This window comes from Haematobia irritans, chromosome 1, assembly GCF_050003625.1.
Source record: "Haematobia irritans isolate KBUSLIRL chromosome 1, ASM5000362v1, whole genome shotgun sequence".
NCBI lineage: Eukaryota > Metazoa > Arthropoda > Insecta > Diptera > Muscidae > Haematobia > Haematobia irritans.
This window is the reverse complement of record NC_134397.1, coordinates 118,887,440-118,909,305: the sequence shown is the minus strand read 5'-3', so window position 1 is coordinate 118,909,305 and position 21,866 is coordinate 118,887,440. Positions and strand designations below refer to the sequence as shown.

Below are 21,866 nucleotides of genomic sequence, written 5' to 3'. Positions count from 1 at the left end.
TTCGGTTGAAATCCGCCCGATTTACACTCATATGACCACAGAGGCAATTTTTAACTCCGATTTAGATGAAATTTTGCACAGGGAGTAGAATTAGCATTCTGGCTATGCGTGCCAAATTTGGTTGAAATCGGTTCAGATTTAGATATAGCTCTCATATATATGTTTTTCTGATTTCGACAAAAATTGTCAAAATACCAACATTTTCCATGTTAAATCGCCACTGCTTAGTCGAAAAGTTTTAAAAATGACTCTAATTTTCCTAAACTTCTAATACATATATATCGAGCGATAAATCATAAATAAACTTTTGCGAAGTTTTCTTAAAATTGCTTCAGATTTAAATGTTTCCCATATTTCTTTACTAAAATTGTGTTCCATCCTAGTGCATTAGCCAACTTACATTTTGAGTCTATAGATTTTGTAAAAGTCTGTCCAAATTCTGTCCAAATCGAGTGATATTTAAATGTATGTATTTCGGACAAACCTTTATATATAGCACCCAACACATTTGACGGATGTGATATGCTATCGAAAATTTAGATCTACAGAGTGGTGCAGGGTATACTTGTTGGCTAGAAAACACGTACGAGAAAGATATTCGGTACAAAGTTTGTAAAACAGGGATCGACTAAGATTTCTTCGTGTAGTAATGAAAGAAAACAAAATGACGGGCAGAATATACCAACTTGAATACATTCACAGTGTAGTGTTTGAATGAATAACATACACTGACCATCCTAATCAATCTGTTGAAAAAAAAATTAAAAAGCTGGGTTAATTAAATGGTTGCGTCTATCCTGACATCAAGCTTAAAAATATATGTTTGGCAGGATTTGAATGCTATAACAAATAAATGTGTAAAGAAAAATATTTTGGCGAAATATTTATAATTTTGAGATTCATCACGTTGAGAAATAACAATATTATCTCCGAATACACTCACATTTATTGAGAATGTTTGTGCAACATATTCCTTATGCATGTTTAGCAAGTTCAGCTAACTAACATTTAAAATTTTCTAAGAATATATCTCTCATTACAGAATATTTAAAGGCTGATCATCCATTTCTTTTCATTGATGTAGATCCCAGCAAAAAAAGCTTCGCCAAAAAAAGTACTGAAAATGTTCTCTTGAACTGAATTTACATCACATCTAAAGTGTGATCCGAATCCAGTGTTTTGGTAAAACTTATTAATTAAAAATATGAAAGAACGAGTTATACCAAATTGAATCAAAAGAAATTCCGGGTAGTTAGAATAACTTGCAATTTTTTGCTGGGAAAGTATACAGTAATACAAGAAATTTCCCAAGATTTCGAAAGCCTACAATTAGGATTTGTCCATAAGCGTAGGAAGGCCTCTGGGGAGGGGGCTTAGACGCCCCCAGAAAAATTTTAGTTATTCTGAAGTCTGATTTTTTATTAATTTTTATAAAATAAAACATTAATTGAACCTATAACTTCAGTCTAGGGGGCCTTAATTTCAATTCATTTAGTTTTGTACTTAAGCTCGAGGTCAGTTCTGGTTTGTACGAAAAATATCAAATAAATGTTTGATCCCATTTTTAATGAAGCTTGGTATTATACTGGTTTTTCAACATCTTATTAAAAATATTGCCAATGATCTATAATTGTTTCGTTTGTTTCTTTCTGTTTCATATCCATTAAAATGTTTTCATCATCATAAATCATTTTATTCAGTTTTTATTGTATTGTTTGATAATCAACCTTTTGTTCAATTTGTTAATTATTTTAGTTTTGCAAGTTTTTAAGTTCGAGGGATAAAAAGATGTTTAGGTACCAACCAGTTTTTATTACTGGACAAATGTCTGTTTCCCAATAATGGAACTTTTGTTTTAACAAAGTACAAAAATTAATATAATCAACCAAATGATTAAAATAATTAAAAATTTATTGTAAATGTTTTCTTTCGTTTCAGTATACAAGTTGGGAAGGTAATCCTGGATATCAAAATCAGCAACAAATAGGCAGAGCTGTTGGAGATCATTTTTTCACATGCCCCACAAATGAATACGCTCAAGCTTTGGCCGAACGAGGTGCTGGTGTCCATTACTATTATTTCACACATGTAAGTAAATTTAAAAGTTAAACATTAGCGTAAAAGTAAGAAAATCATTTGCCCTTCATTAAAAAAGTAGAGATATAACTCGTGGATTACGACTCGAAATCTAGAAATTTTATGACAAACGCCTAACGTGGGGAGGATATTAGGATGAACTATAACCGATGGAATAAATGAAAATATAATAAACAGCGTTTACAATTTCATTTTTGCTGTTCAATAGTCTTGTTTTTAAGGGAAACCACGCCTTTTATGGAAGCAATTTACAAGAGACTTATTCGAAAATATTTTGTATTTATTTCGGAAGCCTATATTTTGGATTTTACAGTTTTGTAAAACTTCACTTTTGACCGAACGAATAATTGAGCAACGAGGCATCAAATTTCAATTTCATATTTCAAAATTCGTTCTTATTATTCAACATAGTTCCCTTCAAGAGCGATACAATGATTATAACGACCTTCCAATTTTTTGATACCATTTTGGTAGTACTACTTCTGTTTTGCCTCAAAATATGCCTCAGTTTCGGCGATCACCTCTTCATTGCAGCCAAATTTTTTCCCTGCGAGCATCCTTTTGAGGTCTGAGAACAAGAAAAAGTCGCTGGGGCCAGATCTGGAGAATACGGTGGGTGGGGAAGCAATTCGAAGCCCAATTCATGAATTTTTGCCATCGTTCTCAATGACTTGTGACACGGTGCGTTGTCTTGGTGGAACAACACTTTTTCTTCTTCATATGGGGCCGTTTTGCCGCGATTTCGACCTTCAAACGCTCCAATAACGCCATAATCGATCGCCTTCTCAAGATAATCGATAAAAATTATTCCATGCGCATACCAAAAAACAGAGGCCATTACTTTGGCAGCGGACTTTTGAGTCTTTACACGCTTCGGAGACGGTTCACCGGTCGCTGTCCACTCAGCCGACTGTCGATTGGAATCAGGAGTGTAGTGATGGAGCCATGTTTCATCCATTGTCACATATCGACGGAAAAACTCGGGTGTATTACGAGTTAACAGCTGCAAACACCGCTCAGAATCATCAACACGTTGTTGTTTTTGGTCAAATGTGAGCTCGCGCGGCACCCATTTTGCACAGAGCTTCCGTATATCCAAATATAGATAAATGATATGCAACAACACATTCCTTTGATATCTTTAAGGGCTCTGCTATCTCGATCAACTTCATTTTACTGTCATTCAAAATCATTTTGTGGATTTTTTTGATGTTTTCGTCGGTAACCACCTCTTTCGGGCGTCCACTGCGATCACCGTCCTCCGTGCTCATTTCACCACGCTTGAATTTTACCAATTAATTATTGTTGATTTCCCTGAGGCAGAGTCCGGAAACTCATTATCAGGCCAAGTTTTTGCTTCCACCGTATTTTTTCCCTTCAGAAAACAGTATTTTATCAAAACACGAAATTCCTTTTTTTCCATTTTTTTCACAATAACAAAAGTTGCTTCACAAAAGACGCTCTATCTCACAAACTAATTGACTTACAGACGTCAAATTTTGACACGAATCATTTAAAGGTTGGTACTATATAAAAATAATATGCATTTAGTACTAGCGACGCCATCTAGGTGTCAGACCGGGGACTTATCAGCCAACCTTAGAGTAGGTTAGGTTGAAAAGAGGTTCTTGGTTTTCCCTGTCTCATGTCGCCTATACATCGGGTTTAATTTAATTTGTGTGTGTGTAATTTAACTTCTTCTCTGTGTCATTAACGAATCCTCTAATTTATTTCCAGACCCGGTCACTTATTCATCGATATGTTTAATTCTTTACCTACACGCAAAAAAACAATTCTTTCCTCCAAAACGACAAATAAAGTCGTTTCTTCTTTTCCAGGATGTAAAAACATTTTCATAAAGACTAACTCAAAAAAACAAAAAAGAAAAAAACAATCTTTTCTGGCTAATTGCATTTTCCCTCACATCTTTCACACTTCCACGAGGGTTTTAGTTCTTAGCGCGTTTTTCTGTAATACAAACAATGTAGAAGAAGTTATTCGATTTTATAAAATTTTTTAAACTTTACCTTTCGTCTGGAAGGAGATTAGTTTGCGGCGCCCAGGAGCCGGTTAAACAAACTTTATTTAACCGAAACATACATTTAGTTAGGCACCGTGGAGCAATGGCCTTGCATACCAAAGGTCGTGGGTTCGATCCCTGCTTGGACCGATCGCCAAAAAGTGGTTTTGTTTTCCTTATAGATATGTTTGGAAGATTCCAAAGTTCAACATTTCATACTACTATATTACATTTTTGTTATGAAACTGTCGTCCTTCCGACCGTTACTTTATGCACATCGCTGTATGTGCCTCCCGTGCTCGTATTACCTCTACACTAATAGAAAATGTTTCGTTATTTTAACGAAATGTGTTATTAAAAGTCAGCCAATGAAACAAGTTCGTTAATACAACGAAATTGTTCGTTAATATGACGAATTTTCTGTTAATCATTTCTGTTGAAAACTTTCGATACTTCCTCGGTACCCGCATGATACAGATCCTGCCATAATCCGAATATTCGTTGATAATTTTTTTGTATTCTAATACGTTTCGCGGTCGAACCGTAATGTCTGCTATTGCCTCCAATGCCCACCGACAATCTCTATAAATGTTCACATTTTGTGGCCTCATACTCTAAGTCCCGTCCTCCAAGCCAACTTCGATCCATTGGTGTAGCAGTTACTTACCTCTGGTATCGGGACCCCAAGGACCATCTTGCTGGCGTCAGAATATCATACTCGGCAGATATGCTCACCTCAGGTAAACGATCATGGATTAATTCAGCATCCGCCATTACACCCACCGTCTCCTCTATTATCTTTTGATGGTTCGTTATGTTTTGTGTCTCCATCCATTCTTCCAATATACACAATCATATTCGAAGAAATTTCATCCACACCAAATAAACAATGTCTAAACTTGTCTCTCTCTCTGCCTCAAATGAAATATCAAACACTTTTCGAAAAAATAGGACGTAATGTTATTTCAAAAATGTATTCAAATAATTTTCGCAAGATTTCCAAAGGCTCAAATTAGAATGCCTGACATTGCATAGTACGATATTAAATTTTTGTCACAAATCCATAAAATCAGTAATATTTACGACATTAAATCCATCATGACTCCCATTTCATCTCTTAATGATTGAAAGTGGACATTATGCAATACCCCCATATAATGATTGCTGCGAATGTACACTAAAATATAGTTTACTTGGATTTTGGTATTGATTTCGAGCCAAAGATGCGGCTTCTTTAAACTAAGGACATTTTAAGGGACCTTTGTAGCTTTATATCTACACGGACGAAAAATACTGTTATTGATATGTTTAGGTGTAAAAATTATATGTTTGGAACTCAAATTTTTTAACGCAATATTTTTAAGTGCAAGCATATAATGTTCATAAACTAGCATAACATGTTTGGGACATATATGTTAATATGTTAGAACATATTATGTTTGGGACATAAAATGTTTGCAAATATAATATGCTTAGATGCAAACATATATTAATTTACAAATAGCCTATAAACATATATGTGTTTAGAAAGAGAGACCTAGGGAGTATGCTGCAAGTAAAATAATGGAAGTAACCAATTGGCGCCTTAAAAATATATCCACACAAAGAAAATCCTGAAGCAAAATACCCCAGTATATGTTACAGAAGCGATTTTTTTTTTGAGGGTGTAGGATCAATAAAATTAAAAATAGGATACAGAATCATTTATGGAGTTTTCATTCTCTTTTTTCGATATATTACTAAAGCAATTCAAATAGAAACAAATGTCAGTTTAAAATTCCAAACAATAACACTTTTCATAAGTAAAAAATGTTTTTTAATTAAAAAAAAAACTTTAAACTAAAGATGCCAAGTACTCAAAATAAGTCTTAGCCTATATTTGAAGCATTTTTATCTTTGATCTAAAGATTCAATATTTCAGTTAATTAAAAGATGATTTTTATACCCTCCACCATTGGATGTGGTATATTAACTTTGTCATTCCGTTTGTAACACATCGAAATATTGCTCTAAGACCCCATAAAGTATATATATTCTGGGTCGTGGTGAAATTCTGAGTCGATCTGAGCATGTCCGTCCGTTCGTCTGTTGAAATCACGCTAACTTCCGAACGAAACAAGCTATCGACTTGAAACTTGGCACAAGTAGTTGTTATTGATGTAGGTAGGATGGTATTGCAAATGGGCCATATCGGTCCACTTTTACGTATAACCCCCATATAAACGGACCCCCAAATTTGGCTTGAGGATCCTCTACGAGAAGCAAATTTCATCCGATCCGGCTGAAATTTGGTACATGATGATGTGCAAACATTGGTCCACATCAGTCCATAATTATATATAGCCCCCATATAAACCGATCACCAGATTTGAACTCCGGAGCCTCTTGGAAGACCAAAATTCATCTGATTCAGTTGAAATTTGGTACGTGGTGTTAATATATGGCCATAATTATATATAGCCCCCATATAAACCGATCCCCAGGTATGACCTCCGGGGTCCCTTGGAAGAGCAAAATTCATCCGATCCGGCTGAAATTTGGTACATGATGTTAGTATATGGTCTCTAACAACCATGCAAAAATTGGTCCACATCGGACCATAATTATATATAGCCCCCATATAAACCGATCCCCCGATTTGGCTTGCGGAGCCTCTAAGAGAAGCAAATTTCATCCGATCCGGCTGGAATTTGGTACGTGATGTAAGTATATGGTCTCTAATGACCATGCAAAAATTGGTCCATATCGGTCCATAATTATATAAAGCCCCCATATAAACCGAATCCCCAGATTTGACCTCCGGTGCCTTTTGGAGAAGCAAAATTCATCCGAACTGGTTGAAATTTGGTACGTGGTAGTATATGATATTTAACAACCATGCCAAAAGTGGTCCATATAAGTCCATAATCATAACATATATAGCCCCCATATAAACCGATGCATATTTCATCAGAGTCAGTTGAATTTGGTACATTGTGCTAGTATATGGCCGTTAAAAACCATGCATAGCTAGGTCCATATCGGTCTATAGTTATATATAGCTCTCAGATGAATCGATTCCCAATCACACAAAAATTGGTCCATATCAAGTTCATAATTGTATATAGCCCCCATATAAACGACCCCCATATTTCAACTCTGGCTTTCTATGTACCGTGCAAAAGTCCATATCGATTCGTATTTATTTGTAGACTTACCTATACACACCTTTTTTGTCTACTACATATATACCACGTATGGACTAACTCACAATTTATAAAACGATGTTAAGAAGATACCACAACCCAAATAATTCGATTGTGGATGACAGTCTTTCGTAGAAGTTTCCACACAATCCATGGTGGAGGGTACATAAGATTCGGCCTATCCGAACTTACGGCCGTATATACTTGTTTTAACTCACAAATGTTTTTCTTTACTTTAAAGAAAATGTGCCTTAGTTTTAAAAAAACAACTTTAACGGAGGGGCGCAAATTTCTAAAATGTTTGTCCTAAATTAAAAAAAAAATATTTGAAGCAATGATTAGAAACTTTAATTTTAATGAAAATTTCCTTATTTTAAAGAAATGTGTCCTTAATATTGTTTAAATTTAGCATCATTAAATTTAGGTTGCGTAATCTTTAATTCCACGTAAATATTTTTTCAGTGTACTCAGTACTATCTGTATTTGAAATTTCATTTCATTTCATCTCTCTAAGTCAACTTCACCAAAAATTTTCTAGTTTATTTTTTGCCATATTTGTTGGCATTAAATGTTGTTCCCCTTGCATTTCCTCGTAATTCTCGCAAACTTTTACAAATTTAGTTCACTTCTGTTTGTTTTTAATGCAAATAAATCCCATTTCATATTGAGTATAGTTCTTTGGCAAACATTAGCGTATATGCGAGAATGTGTGCGTGTGTGTGTGTTTTCAAGTGCTCAGGGGTAAATTTCATTTCTTTTTATTCCATTTGCCCTATTCCCGTTCTTTTATTTGTGACATGAATATGACCTCCGGCAAAGAAAGTTATATAACGGATATACTTGATACACATACATCAGGCTTAAAGTTGATATGTACAGCTCATCACTTATATTTGGGTATACGTCTATTCAGCATTTACATGTAGTTGCAGTACATAGAGAAAAATTTCATCTAAAGGTAAGTACTATGTTCGCATTTCGCGTTGAAATTTTCGCGGTTAATTTATTAAAACAGTTCAATATAAAGCAGTAAGATTAAATCAATTGATGTGCAGTTTCTTATTCCTCTAGATTTCGTCAAGACTTTGCAGGAATATGTCTGTTTTCATTTACAATTTTGATTATTTCAGGAAAAGTAATCGCGAAAATGAAGTGATTTTCAACTCGAAAGCCGAACATAGTACCCACCTTTAATTGGTATTCAATAACAAGTCGACTATTATACATTTTCATAATATGGAAAATTCGACTTATAGGCTTTTCATACACTATAAAAAAACATGCCTGGTTCCAAAGATTTTGTCTTTACACTAAAGATTTCGCTATTGATTCCGAGCCAAATAAGCGGAGAATTGAAGTAAGGACACATTTAAGACACAATATCCTTTTAAATTTGTGTACTTTATTATTTCATTTATTCGTTTTTTCAGCCTTTTTTCTACATGTGCTATAAACATATCCAATTTTGTTTGAACGCTTTATTGCCTTGTAGTAAAGATACAAAAAGTCAACAACTTTAAAGACGATTACATTAATTTTGAAGAATTTTTCAGAATTATTAGAGACATGTTGACATTAGCCAAACAAAATTTTCTTTCATGTTAAGATAATCGTTTTTAACTCGAATCACTTAACTCTTAAATGCACAAGATCACCGATTCCTCCGAAAAAAGTATTTTATATGCAAAATGGTAAATAAAGAACATCTGCATACGAATAGTGGTTGTACCTTAAAAATACAGTGCGTATTAAACTACGTTTTTATTTACAAATAAACAATTTAATTTTAGTAGAGAAAAGAGGTATTTTTACACTACACAGCTTTTTTTTCTTACATTACTTTCAGTTCTGGTAAATATTATTTAAGTTCCAATTTGTGACTTTTTGAATTTTTGGTAAAAATTTAGTTTTTAATTTTGACTGCAGATTACTCAGAAGTATAAAAAATTTTCGGAAAATCATATTTTGAAAAATAGCTATATTAATTAATGAAAAATAGACATATATTAATTACAATAAACTTGATTTCACAGAATTCGGTCGAAATTTTAAAACGTATGAATTTTTATTCTGGTTGTATCTTAAGAGATAAGGGGACAAAACGAATTCATTGAAATGTTTATCGACTTTTGGACAAGAAAAAATAAAACATTATATCAGAGAAATGCGTCTTCTATTCTAAGCAAAAAACGCATTCGCATTTCAAGGACATGAAATCTTTGACTTCACGACAAAAGTCGCCTCTCATATTTCCCTTCTGGCTCTCGAATTACCGCGCAAAAATGGGTTCATATCGTTTCGCAATTATTACATTAAACATACAGACTCCTCTATATGTACCGGTCAAGAACTGAATTGGTTTATTTATGTATTTACTCTGCCTCTTTTGTCTAACATAGACCCCATACTAACTTACAATTTATAAGGCAATGTTAAGAATTTCATGTATTGCCACAACCCAAGAAACTCTATTGTGGTCGAAAACTTTTAGTAGATTCGGCCTGGCCGAACTTACAGTCGTAATACTTGTTTAATTTAATTCTATTTGTCGAATTGGCTACCTTTGATATGAATTACGACTTTCAAACGGTCTTGATAAAGCCATCAGCAGTTTTGGCCCATTTCCTGTGAAGGGCCATCTTGAGAAGATCGCTACTTTCGTATTTTTATACCCTCCACCATAGGAAGGGGGTATATTAACTTTGTCATTCCGTTTGTAACACATCGAAATATTGCTCTAAGACCCCATAAAGTATATATATTCTGGGTCGTGGTGAAATTCTGAGTCGATCTGAGCATGTCCGTCCGTCCGTCCGTCCGTCTGTTGAAATCACGCTAACTTCCGAACGAAACAAGCTATCGACTTGAAACTTGGCACAAGTAGTTGTTATTGATGTAGGTCGGATGGTATTGCAAATGGGCCATATCGGTCCACTTTAACGTCCCAGCAAAAAAATTTGGAAGTTCTTCCAAAGGCACAACTTTAAAAGCACTTCCAGAAGATGCACTCCCAATGATGTTCTTTATTTTAACTACCCAGGAAGTTCTTTTAATTCATTTTTTTATAACTTGTTTTTTTCATACTTTTAATGGGTAATTTTAACTTTTTTGTTTCAAATAGGTTAAAAACAGAGTAAGAATTCATAAAATGGTACAAATCATTTAAATTTTGTCGAAAAAAATGCTAAATCCAATCTGAAAAAATTGTGAATTTTTGAAAATATTTGAGTTGACGTTTCCGACAAGCGTTAGAATCTATTAAAAATTATAAAAAATTATAAAAATTATTTATTTGACACAATATCACAGAAGTTTTTAATTTACATCCAGAACATTGAATTCGGATCACAACTAAAGAAGTGATGCAAATTCATTGAAATGGCTGTTGAAATGGAGGACTTCCGTCTTATGATAAGCCCATGTTAAATTCATCGCTTCTGCGTCAATTTTGCATCACTTTCGGATCCAAAAAGAACATTTTCATTACTTTTTTGGCGACGCTTTTTTTGCTGGGGTATAGCCCCCATATAAACGGACCTTGCCGATCCTCTAAGAGAAGCAAATTTCATCCGATCCGTCTGAAATTTGTTAGATGATATCGGTATATGGTCTCTAATAATCGTGCAAAAATTAGTCCACATCGGTCCATAATTATATATAGCCCCCATATAAACCGATCCCCAGATTTGGCTTGCGGAGCCTCTAAGAAAAACAAATTTCATCCGATCCGGTTGAAATTAGGTACATGGTGTCAGCATATGATCTCTAATAACCATGCAAAAATTGATCCACATATAAACCGATCCCCAGATTTGACCTCCGGAGCCCCTTGGAAGAGCAAAATTCATCCAATTCGGTTGAAATTTGGTACGTGATGCTCGTATATAATATTTAACAGCCATGCCAAAAGTGGTCCATATCAGTCCATAATCATATATGCCCCCATATAAACCGATCCCTAGATTTGGTTTTGGAGCCACTTGGAGGAGCAAATTTCATCCGAGTCAGTTGAAATTTGGTACATTGTGCTAGTATATGGCCGTTAACAACCATGCCTAACTAGGTCCATATCGGTCTATAGTTATATGTAGCCCTCAGATAAATCGATCCCCAATCACACAAAAATTGGTCCATATCAAATTCATGATTGTATATAGCTCACATATAAGCGACCATATTTCAATTTTAGATCTCTAGGTACGGTGGAAAAGTCCATATCGGTTCGTAATTATTTGTAGACTTACCTATACATACCTTTTTTGACTAATATATACCACGAATGGACTAACTCACAATTTAGAAAACGATGTTAAGAAGTTTTAAGATAACACAACCCAATTAATTCTATTGTGGATGACAGTCTTTCGTAGAAGTTTCTACGCAATCCATGGTAGAGGGTACATAAGATTCGGCCTGGCCGAACTTACGGCTGTATATACTTGTTTTATTTCCAACTCAACTGATTGAGAACCGAAGACGGGCCTGGTATTAAAATTGATGTAGAAAGTGTAATAGCGACATACACTTATACGTCAGCCTTTACGAATTCATTTAGTTTAGGTTAAATCAAAATCCTGTCGATTACCTTATTTTAGTAACAAATTCGAAAATCCTCAATTCATATTGCGAATAAATAACGGTAGAAAATGTTTGAAAAATATTATAATTTTATTCTGAAAAAATAATTAAGGTTTGGACCAAAATCAATTGTTGTTTTAATTTAACCATTTAAAAAATTAATTAAAAGAACTGTAGAAATCAATTAATTCTTTAATCGAATATATTTTTATTATTTTATTTTTAATTAATTCTGTGAGTAAAGCAATTTCTATTAAGAAAGTAACCAAGTAATTTCATGATTGAACTAATAAACGTGTCTTCTGTCAAATGACGAATTTTTCTTTTTGATGACAATCTTCTTTCGATTGTTTTAAATTTTGTATACTAAAATTTTTTTTACATCCAAAAGAGATATACCTAGTTGTTTTAAAAGTTAGATACCCCGATTTTATTAAATTTGGATTGGACAAGATTTAATTTGTTATTTAATATTCTAAATTGCTTACACATAAATAGCGTTCAGTATTAATTTTTTCGCTCCTATATATAGCAACCAAGTAATTTTTATCCGTGTTTGTACTGGATTTCAGATGATAGATTCCTTTATATTTTTAAACCCTATTTCATATATAAGCAACAAAATAGTAAAAAATATATCTGTATAAATTTCTCTTGAATGTATGTAGTATTTAGCCAGTTGCTAACCAAAATACTTAAGTGGCAGTGGTAAAGGAATGCTTAACGTTCGTTTAGTTTCGACCTCTCCTTCATCAGTTTTTTATTGAAAGGATTTGAATGTTTAATGTTCATCGTCGTTCATTCTTTGCTGTATCTTCACGGAATGCAAACAAAAATTGAGGACGTTCTTCATTCCGAGTAAAATGTTTACATTCAAAAGTGTCCAAGCGTAAACTTTTTTGTCGATGTTATTTGCATAAGTGAAGCAAAAATATTTTGACAGTGTGAGTATATTGTATTTGAAAAGCGGGTTTACTTCAGTGACTTACCAAATGGAGTCTGAAGTAAAATAGTTCATTCTTAACTGTGGAATTTGTTAAGCTTAATTTATAGAGAAGAATGGAATTGAAAAACTCTGTCCCAAAATTTTACACTTCTACACACTCAAACAAATTGCAAACATATTTCGTATATGATAAGTTTGGAAACACTTTGTGCCAATGTTTGAAGACATCTTCCCCAAATAAGAATGTTTTCAGTTCATTTATTTATTTGATTTCCTAATACAGAGAGATATATATCTTATAATAAGTATTAGAATCAATATTGTTATATCAATCGTAGAAGTAGAATGTTCATTTAAGAGATTTAAATTTAATTTAATAAAGATAATAATAATAAATAGCAGGGATTACGATACTAAATTAATTATTTACTTAATTGCTTTGGGTTAGGTATTTTTTAGCTTCGTTTTTAACTGCGCCGTGTTGTAGCTTGAAGTTAGTTGGGTAATTGATTTTAGAGACGAGTCGCATATATATAGAACTGTCGCTCAGATAACTGTCTCCTATGTCGAATCTGTATCAAAGTATTACCACTGTTGGATCTAGTGAAAGTTAATCATTCGTAGAGATATGGTGGTTCCTTAGTACGTATAATTTTTTGAAGAAATATCAGTTTTGATAAGTTAGTATGTAAAGCGGAGCAAGTGTCAACCGGAATACCAAAAATTTTATTCGCAAAAAGTGTCACACTGTCGTATCGTTTCAATCGGAAAACAGAACGGTTTATATTCCCATATACAAATATTTATATCCTAACCGAGGGACAATTTTTTGTACTTCAACAAAATCTCTAGAATTAAAATTTATATCGGCTAACGCACTAACACAATGTTAGTAAAAACAAGTAAGTAAAGTCTAAAGTCGGGCGGGGCCGAGTATATTGTACCCTTCACCATTATGTAGACCAAAATTTGTGTTACCATATCTGATTTATATCTGAAAAGATTTGGAGAACATTTTTTGTACTTCTACAAAATCGCTAGAATTAAAAATTAAATCGGCTAATACCCTGGGATGAAACACAATGTTAGTAAAAAACAAGTAAGTAAAGTCTAAAGTCGGGCGGGGCCGACTATATTATACCCTTCACCATTATGTAGACCAAAATTTGTGTTACCATATCTGATTTATATCTGAAAAGATTTGGAGACAATTTTTTGTACTTCTACGAAATCGCTAGAATTAAAAATTAAATCGGCTAATACCTTGGGATGAAACACAATGTTAGTAAAAAAATATGGGAAATATAAAGCTAGAGCAACTTTGATGCAATTGTACAAAATAGCATTTATGATTTATCGGGCGATATAAAGGGTGATTTGTTAAGAGCTTGATAACTTTTTTTTTTTTAAAAACGCATAAAATTTGCAAAATCTCATCGGTTCTTTATTTGAAACGTTAGATTGGTCCATGACATTTACTTTTTGAAGATAATTTCATTTAAATGTTGACCGCGGCTGCGTCTTAGGTGGTCCATTCGGAAAGTCCAATTTTGGGCAACTTTTTCGAGCATTTCGGCCGGAATAGCCCGAATTTCTTCGGAAATGTTGTCTTCCAAAGCTGGAATAGTTGCTGGCTTATTTCTGTAGACTTTAGACCTGACGTAGCCCCACAAAAAATAGTCTAAAGGCGTCAAATCGCATGATCTTGGTGGCCAACTTACCGGTCCATTTCTTGAGATGAATTGTTCTCCGAAGTTTTCCCTCAAAATGGCCATAGAATCGCGAGCTGTGTGGCATGTAGCGCCATCTTGTTGAAACCACATGTCAACCAAGTTCAGTTCTTCCATTTTTGGCAACAAAAAGTTTGTTAGCATCGAACGATAGCGATCGCCATTCACCGTAACGTTGCGTCCAACAGCATCTTTGAAAAAATACGGTCCAATGATTCCACCAGCGTACAAACCAGGGATCCGGAGCGGAGCGGAGCGGAGCGTGGAGCGGAGCGGAGCAAGCCCTTTTTTTGCCGGAGCGGGAGCGGAGCGGGAGCGGAGCGGGAGCGGCATTTCTAAAATCCGGAGCGGAGCGGGAGCGGAGCGGTTTCCAAATGAAAAACCGCTCCGCTCCGAATAAAATATTACTTGAATGAAATGAGTAACTTTGAAATTACACTGTGTAGGTAATTTCAAATTTAGCTAGTACTTAGCGTAGTGTGAGTAAACGTTTAAAATGTACGATATGTATTTTTGTACGTACGTACATTGGGGAAAACACAACGTGTTTTAAGTAATTGTTTTCAAAAACGGCAAATGTCAAAATATATATCTAGTATGTGTTGTAAAAGTAACAACAGTACTTTCGATCAATTTCATCCCGTATTACTACAAAGATGTTTGTAATGAACGTCAAATAAATGCAATTAAACGATCTTATTTATATTTAATTTTTTAGTTTTCTACACTGAAAAAAATATTGTCGTGAAGTCAAAGATTCCATGTCCTTAGAATAAGAATGCAAATTTTGCTTAACATGGAAGACACATTTCTCTACAATAAAGTTTTTTTTTTCTTGTCCAAAAGGCAATAAACTTTTTAATGAAGTTGTAATATCCTTATAATTAAGTGATTTTACTTAAAAATGTGTATCAGAACATGAAAGATAAAATTTTTGAGGTAAGGTCAACGTGACTTTAATAATTAAGAAAAATTCTTTAAAATTAATAAAATTGTCTTTAAATTTGTTTCCTTTTTGCATCTTGCCTACAAAGCAAAAAATCGTTAAAAAATAAGACATGTTTTTCAACACTTTATTTTAAAGACGCTTTTTACTTGAAACATAGCATAATTTCTACTGGAAGTCGAGTCTTAATATGGAAAAAAAAAAATAACTCGTTAACTCGATTTTAAAGGATTTTGATAACAACTGACGAAAAAAATCTAAAAAAAATGAAAAATTAACATTTGCTTCCTAGAAGCAAATACATAACCCCCAAATTTAAAAGAGAATTACGTCTTTAAAGTATCCTTACTTGTATTCTCCGCTTCTTTGGCTCGGAATTAATACCCAAACTGTTAAAGTAAAGACAAAATCTTTGGAACCGGGCATGCTTTTTATACCCTAAACCACATAGTGGTTTGGGTATAATAAGTTTGATCGGCCAAAAAATGTGCCTACCAGAAATATTGATTTTGGACCCCATAAAATATACCGATCGACTCAGAATCACCTCCTGAGTCGATCTAGCGCTTGTTGTCCGTCCGTCCGTCCGTCTGTCCATGTATTTGTTGTTCACAGGATTCCGGTCGCAATTATTAACCGATTTTGATGAAATTTGGTACAGTGAGTTTTTTGGGCACAAGGACGAACGCTATTGAATTTGGAAGAAATCGGATCAAATTTAGATATAGCTACCATATATGTATCACCCGATTTTGAAAAATTCGCCCCTAATAACCTTACGTTTGACCATACAGGCCTCATTTCTTAACTGATCTTACTCAAATCTTGCACAAGGTAACCTTTTGTGGTATTAATCAAACCCGCAAAATATTATGCAATTTGGTTCAGATTTAGATATAGCTTCCATATAAATACATCGCTCGATTTTCCCAAATTTGGCCATAGTACCCTTATTTATTAACCAATGTTACTCAAATTTCAAATTTTGATGTACTAGCCGATCGTACTTATACGTACTTGTAGCTCTTACATAAGAATATTGCTCGATTTTTACAAATTTGTATTTATTACCCACACAAATTTAACGATTTTTTCTTTTTTAATAATGGGCTCAATATTAGTGGCATACTAACTCCGTAGGCGCAATATCAACACAGCCAGTGTTGCTAGAAATAGGGGAAATTCCCTATATGTAGGGTTTTTCTAATATTTAGCGTCTTGTAGGGACGTAGGGCCACAATGTAGGACATTTTCACTCAACATAATTTGTAATAATTTTTACATTTTGGTGGCTCTAGAGGAGGAAATTAGAAGCCGGCAAGGCTTGATCTTTAATAATGTGTGGTAAACTTTATTCCTGTAGAAAATTTTGTCAACATTTTATTTCTATAGAACATTTTGTCAAAATTGTATTTCTATAGAAATTTTTGTCAAAATATTATTTCTATAAAAAAATGTTCTCAAAATTTTATTTCTGTTGAAGTTTTTCTCAAAATTTTATTTCTATAGAATTTATTGTCAAAATTTTATTTCTATAGCAAAATTTCTCACAAAAATGTTTATAGAAACTTTTTCCAAAATTTTATTTTTATAGAGATTTAACAAAAAAGTTTACTAATTTGGGTAGAATTCTACCAACTGTGGCAACCGTGGTGGTAATACAAATTTATATTCTAACTTATATACGTTGCATATTCATGTTTTAAGATAATAAAGTACTTAGAACCATTTTTGTTTTGTAAAATTTTTTAAATTTAACGAAAAATATAGTAGGGAAAATTGTTTGGGAATGTATGGGAAAGTAGGGAACTTTTTTTGTCCTTGTAGGGTAAACCGAACATTTTCCCTGGCAACATTGACTATGAGCTATAGTCAGATTGACACAAAGCACCCATAGACATGTACCTCTTAATTTTCTTAAATATGTAATTGCGGTTTATCTCCCAGACCTATATGTTACCCTACAAATGCTTATGATTAGTAATTCTGTAATGGTGGTTTAGGGTATGATATAGTCGGCCCCGCCCGACTTTCTACTTTACTTACTTGTTTTCATTCACATTTGCTTTACTATTGTACTATATCCTAGCATTCTCTTATTTCTGATATTAGTTCTCGAAAATTTAATTAAATTTATGGATAGTTTCAATTTTGGTTGAAAAATGTGCGCATATATATTTATTATACAATAAAGGGAAAAAAAGCGAAATTAGGTAACACTAGATCTGAGTAAGAATATTCGTAGGTATACCACGGACTGATGTCGATGGAGGTTGTTGCAAACATAAACATACACACACACATTACAAATATAACAAAACCTCTTCTCTACGTCTGTTGCAAAACAAAAATAACTTTCGGAGAGTAGTTACTTCTACTCTGTGTATATACTTTCAATTCCAATCAGCGTTGCCGTTTTGGTCCGATCGGACCAAAATTGGTCCAAAAGATTTCTAATTTTTAAATTTGGTCCGATGGTCAGACCAAACAGAATTTGGTCAATTTTGGTCAATTTTCATAAATTTGGTTTCTATCACATATTAAATAGTAGATGGTGCACCGCAAAGAATATTGTCGGGAGGCCAAATATTTCACATGCTTAAAATACGAATACAAATTTTGCTTAGAATAGAAGACGTATTTCTCTGAAAAAAAGTTTTTCCTTGTCTAAAAGTCTCTAAACTTTTCAATGAAGTCTGTTTGTCCTTATAGCTAAGTGATTCAAAATAAAAATGTGTATCCTAACATGAATGCAAATTTCGTTTTAATGAAGTCAAAATGGATTTAATATTTCTGAAAAAATCTTCAAAATTAATAAAATATTTCAACACATTGTTTTAAAGTCATTATACCCTAAACCACATAGTGGTTAGGGTATAATAAGTTTGATCTGCCAAAAAATGTGCCTACAAGAAATATTGATTTTAGACCCCATAAAATATATACCGATCGACTCAGAATCACCTCCTGAGTCGATCTAGCGCTTGGCGTCCGTCCGTCCACCCGTCCGCCTGTCCATGTATTTGTTGTTCACAGGATTTCGGTCGCAATTATTAACCGATTTTGATGAAATTTGGTACAGGGAGTTTTTTTAGGCACAAGGACGAACGTTATTGAATTTGGAAGAAATCGGATCAAATTTAGATATAGCTCCCATATATATGTATTGTCCGATTTCGACGAATGGGGTCACGTTGCACTTTTTTTACTAACCGATCGTCGTCAAATTTAGCACAAAATAATCTTCTGTATCACCCTTTAAGTCTGAAAATTTCATCGAAATCGGTTCAGATTTAGATATAGGTCCCATATATATGTATCGCCCGATTTTGCCAAATTAGGTCATAAAACCCTTATTTATCAACCGATCTTACTCAAAGTTGGCGAAATGTAATCTTCTAAAGCACTAACTATATGTGCAAAAAATCATCGAAATCGGTTCAGATTTAGCTATAGCTCCCATATATGTACCGCCCGATTTTTCTAAATAAAATAAAACTCAATTGAACAAATAATACAATGTTTGTACTATAATTTTCTCGAAGAGGAGCGGAGCGGAGCGTGGAGCGGAGCGGAGCGATTTTTTTTTCTCGGAGCGGAGCGAGGAGCGGAGCGGTTTTTTTTTCTCCGGAGCGGGAGCGGAGCGGAGCGAAAAAAATGGACCGCTCCGGATCCCTGGTACAAACCACACCAAACAGTGCATTTTTCGGGATGCATGGGCAGTTCTTGAACGGCTTCTGGTTGCTCTTCACTCCAAATGCGGCAATTTTGCTTATTTACGTAGCCATTCAACCAGAAATGAGCCTCATCGCTGAACAAAATTTGTCGATAAAAAAGCGGATTTTCTGCCAACTTTTCTAGGGCCCATTCACTGAAAATTCGACGTTGTGGCAGATCGTTCGTCTATTCATGATGAAATGTCAAAGCATACTGAGCATCTTTCTCTTTGACACCATGTCTGAAATCCCACGTGATCTGTCAAATACTAATGCATGAAAATCCTAACCTCAAAAGAATCACCCTTTATATGTATATTACTCAATATTTACAATTTTGCTACTCAGCAGTGGCGATTTTACAAGGATATTGGTTAAATCTCGCCAAGATATGTGGTCAATTGTGGGTTGTGATATATTATTTAGGCAATTCGGGCGATATTTCCACAAGTGGGAGGTTTATTGAAAATTCGACCATTCTGTAGAAAGTATGGCTTTACAGTGTGTACGATATGACTACGATATGGGGATATCATCACAGAATTTTGTGTAAAATGAGGGTATTTTGGCCAGATTAGATCAAGATGACACACTTAAATAGCATATTAAATGTATTCTATGTGGAAACTATGGAATCAATTGGAAAAATACTCCCGTTGAAAATGGGTCTAAAATATGAAATATTCTACCATATTTCCCCTACTCTGGCGTACATATATATGGGAGCTATATCTAAATATAAACCGATTTTGACCAAATTTGACATGCATAGTTAAAATAATAATCCTGCTATCTCAGCAAAAAACATAAATGGGAGAATAATTTTGGCCTCCATGGTTATATGGGTTTAAATCGGCCGAAAGATATATATGGGAGCTATTCAACCAAAATAAGCATGCTTAACGATACTGCTCATACACGCAGAGAAGGAATATGATCACCTCAAACATGTTTTAAGAGCAAAATGTTATTTTTGTATGGTGACCATGTAACATGTTTGTCACTAAAATTTTATTTGCTCGTCAAATATAACCTGCTTGCCGAAATCAGATACATGATTTCGGATAAAATAACATGGTTGCGAAAACCATGTTACATGGTCACCACCCAAAAATAACATTTTGCTCTTAAAACATGTTTGAGGTGATCATATTCCTTCTCTGGGTGTACGTACTCCTTGTGCAAAATTTTAAGCAAATCAGGGCAAAACTCTCGCTTTCGAGGCCATATTAGTCGAAATCGGACGAAGCTATATCTAAATCTGAACCGATTTAAACCAAATTTAGCACAATTAACAATACTATTAAAAAATTTGAAGCAAATCAGGAAAAAACTCTGGCTTTTGAGTCCGTATAAGTGAAAATCGGACAAAAATATATATATGGGAGCTATATCTAAATCTGAACAGATTTCAACGAAAATTAGTATACTTAATGATACTATTAAATGTACTCTTTGTACAAAATTTGAAGCGAATCAGGGCAAAACTCTGGATTTTGAGGCCATATAAGTTCAAATCGGACGAAAGATATATATGGGAGCTATATCTGAATCTGAACCGATTTGGCTGATATTTTGCACATCTTACGAAAGCCCCAAAATATTTGGCTGGCCGAAATTTTGAGAAAATACGTTGATAAATACGTCAAGTATGACCAGATCGGTGATAAATATATAAGGCAGCTATATCTAAATCTGCACCGATTTTTTTCTAAAATCAATAGAGATTGTCTTTGAGCCAATGTAAAACTCTGTGCCAAATTTGAGGACGATCGGACTTAAACTGCGAGCTGTACTTTGCACACAAAATTACATATACAGACAGACAGATGGACGGACGGATGGACGGACAGACAGACAGACGGACATCGCTAAATCGACTCAGACTTTAATTCTAAGACGATCGGTATACTAAACGATGGGTCCCAGACTATTCCTTTGTGGCGTTACATACAAATGCACAAACTTATTATACCCTGTACCACAGTAGTGGTGAAGGGTATAAATATGGGAAATATAAAGCTAGAGCAATTGTAATGCAATGGTACAAAAGATCAATTATGATTTGTCGGGCAATACATATGTATTCGAGATATAGGACAATGTGAGTAATATTTAATATTTTTGCTACTTAGCAGTGGCGATTTTACAACGATATTGGTTTGATCTCACCAAGATATGTTGTCAATTGTGGGTTGTTTTATATTATTTGGCAACGTCGGTTGTTATATATTATTTGGCAACGTTGGAAAAAAATTATTTGCTTGTAGTTAAATTTTATTATTTTTATCGAAATTTTCCACAGCTTAATGAAATCTTACTTTTTTTAAGTATGTATCAAAAATTTTATGAACTAAACGTGAGTATAAAGTTCAATGATCGCACACATAAGTTCAATATGAACTAAAGCAAACGAAGATTTTCGTACGATTCCCAAAAATAGTAAGAATGAACTACTGTATGGTTAAAATGGTCATGATTTGGCGCCAATGATTTTTCTTCTTTACTTTTAGTTAATTTTTTCTTCTATGAGGGGATGTAATTTCGTGAACTGCTGTTAAAAAGTACACTCATAGAAAAAAGTCTGCTAAAAACAGCAGTCGATGTCTACTGTTATATTTTTGTACTTCAAAGCCAAATAAACAACA

At 33.9% G+C, this 21,866-nt stretch overlaps 1 protein-coding gene across 1 annotated transcript in view; it reads left to right on the top strand.

Moving 5' to 3' along the window:
- Ace (Acetylcholine esterase) overlaps window positions 1-21,866 on the top strand; it is a 414,922-nt gene that overhangs the window by 308,708 nt on the left and 84,348 nt on the right. The window contains 1 exon segment of the mRNA XM_075291477.1: window positions 1,939-2,088. Coding sequence (XP_075147592.1) covers window positions 1,939-2,088 — 150 coding nt within the window.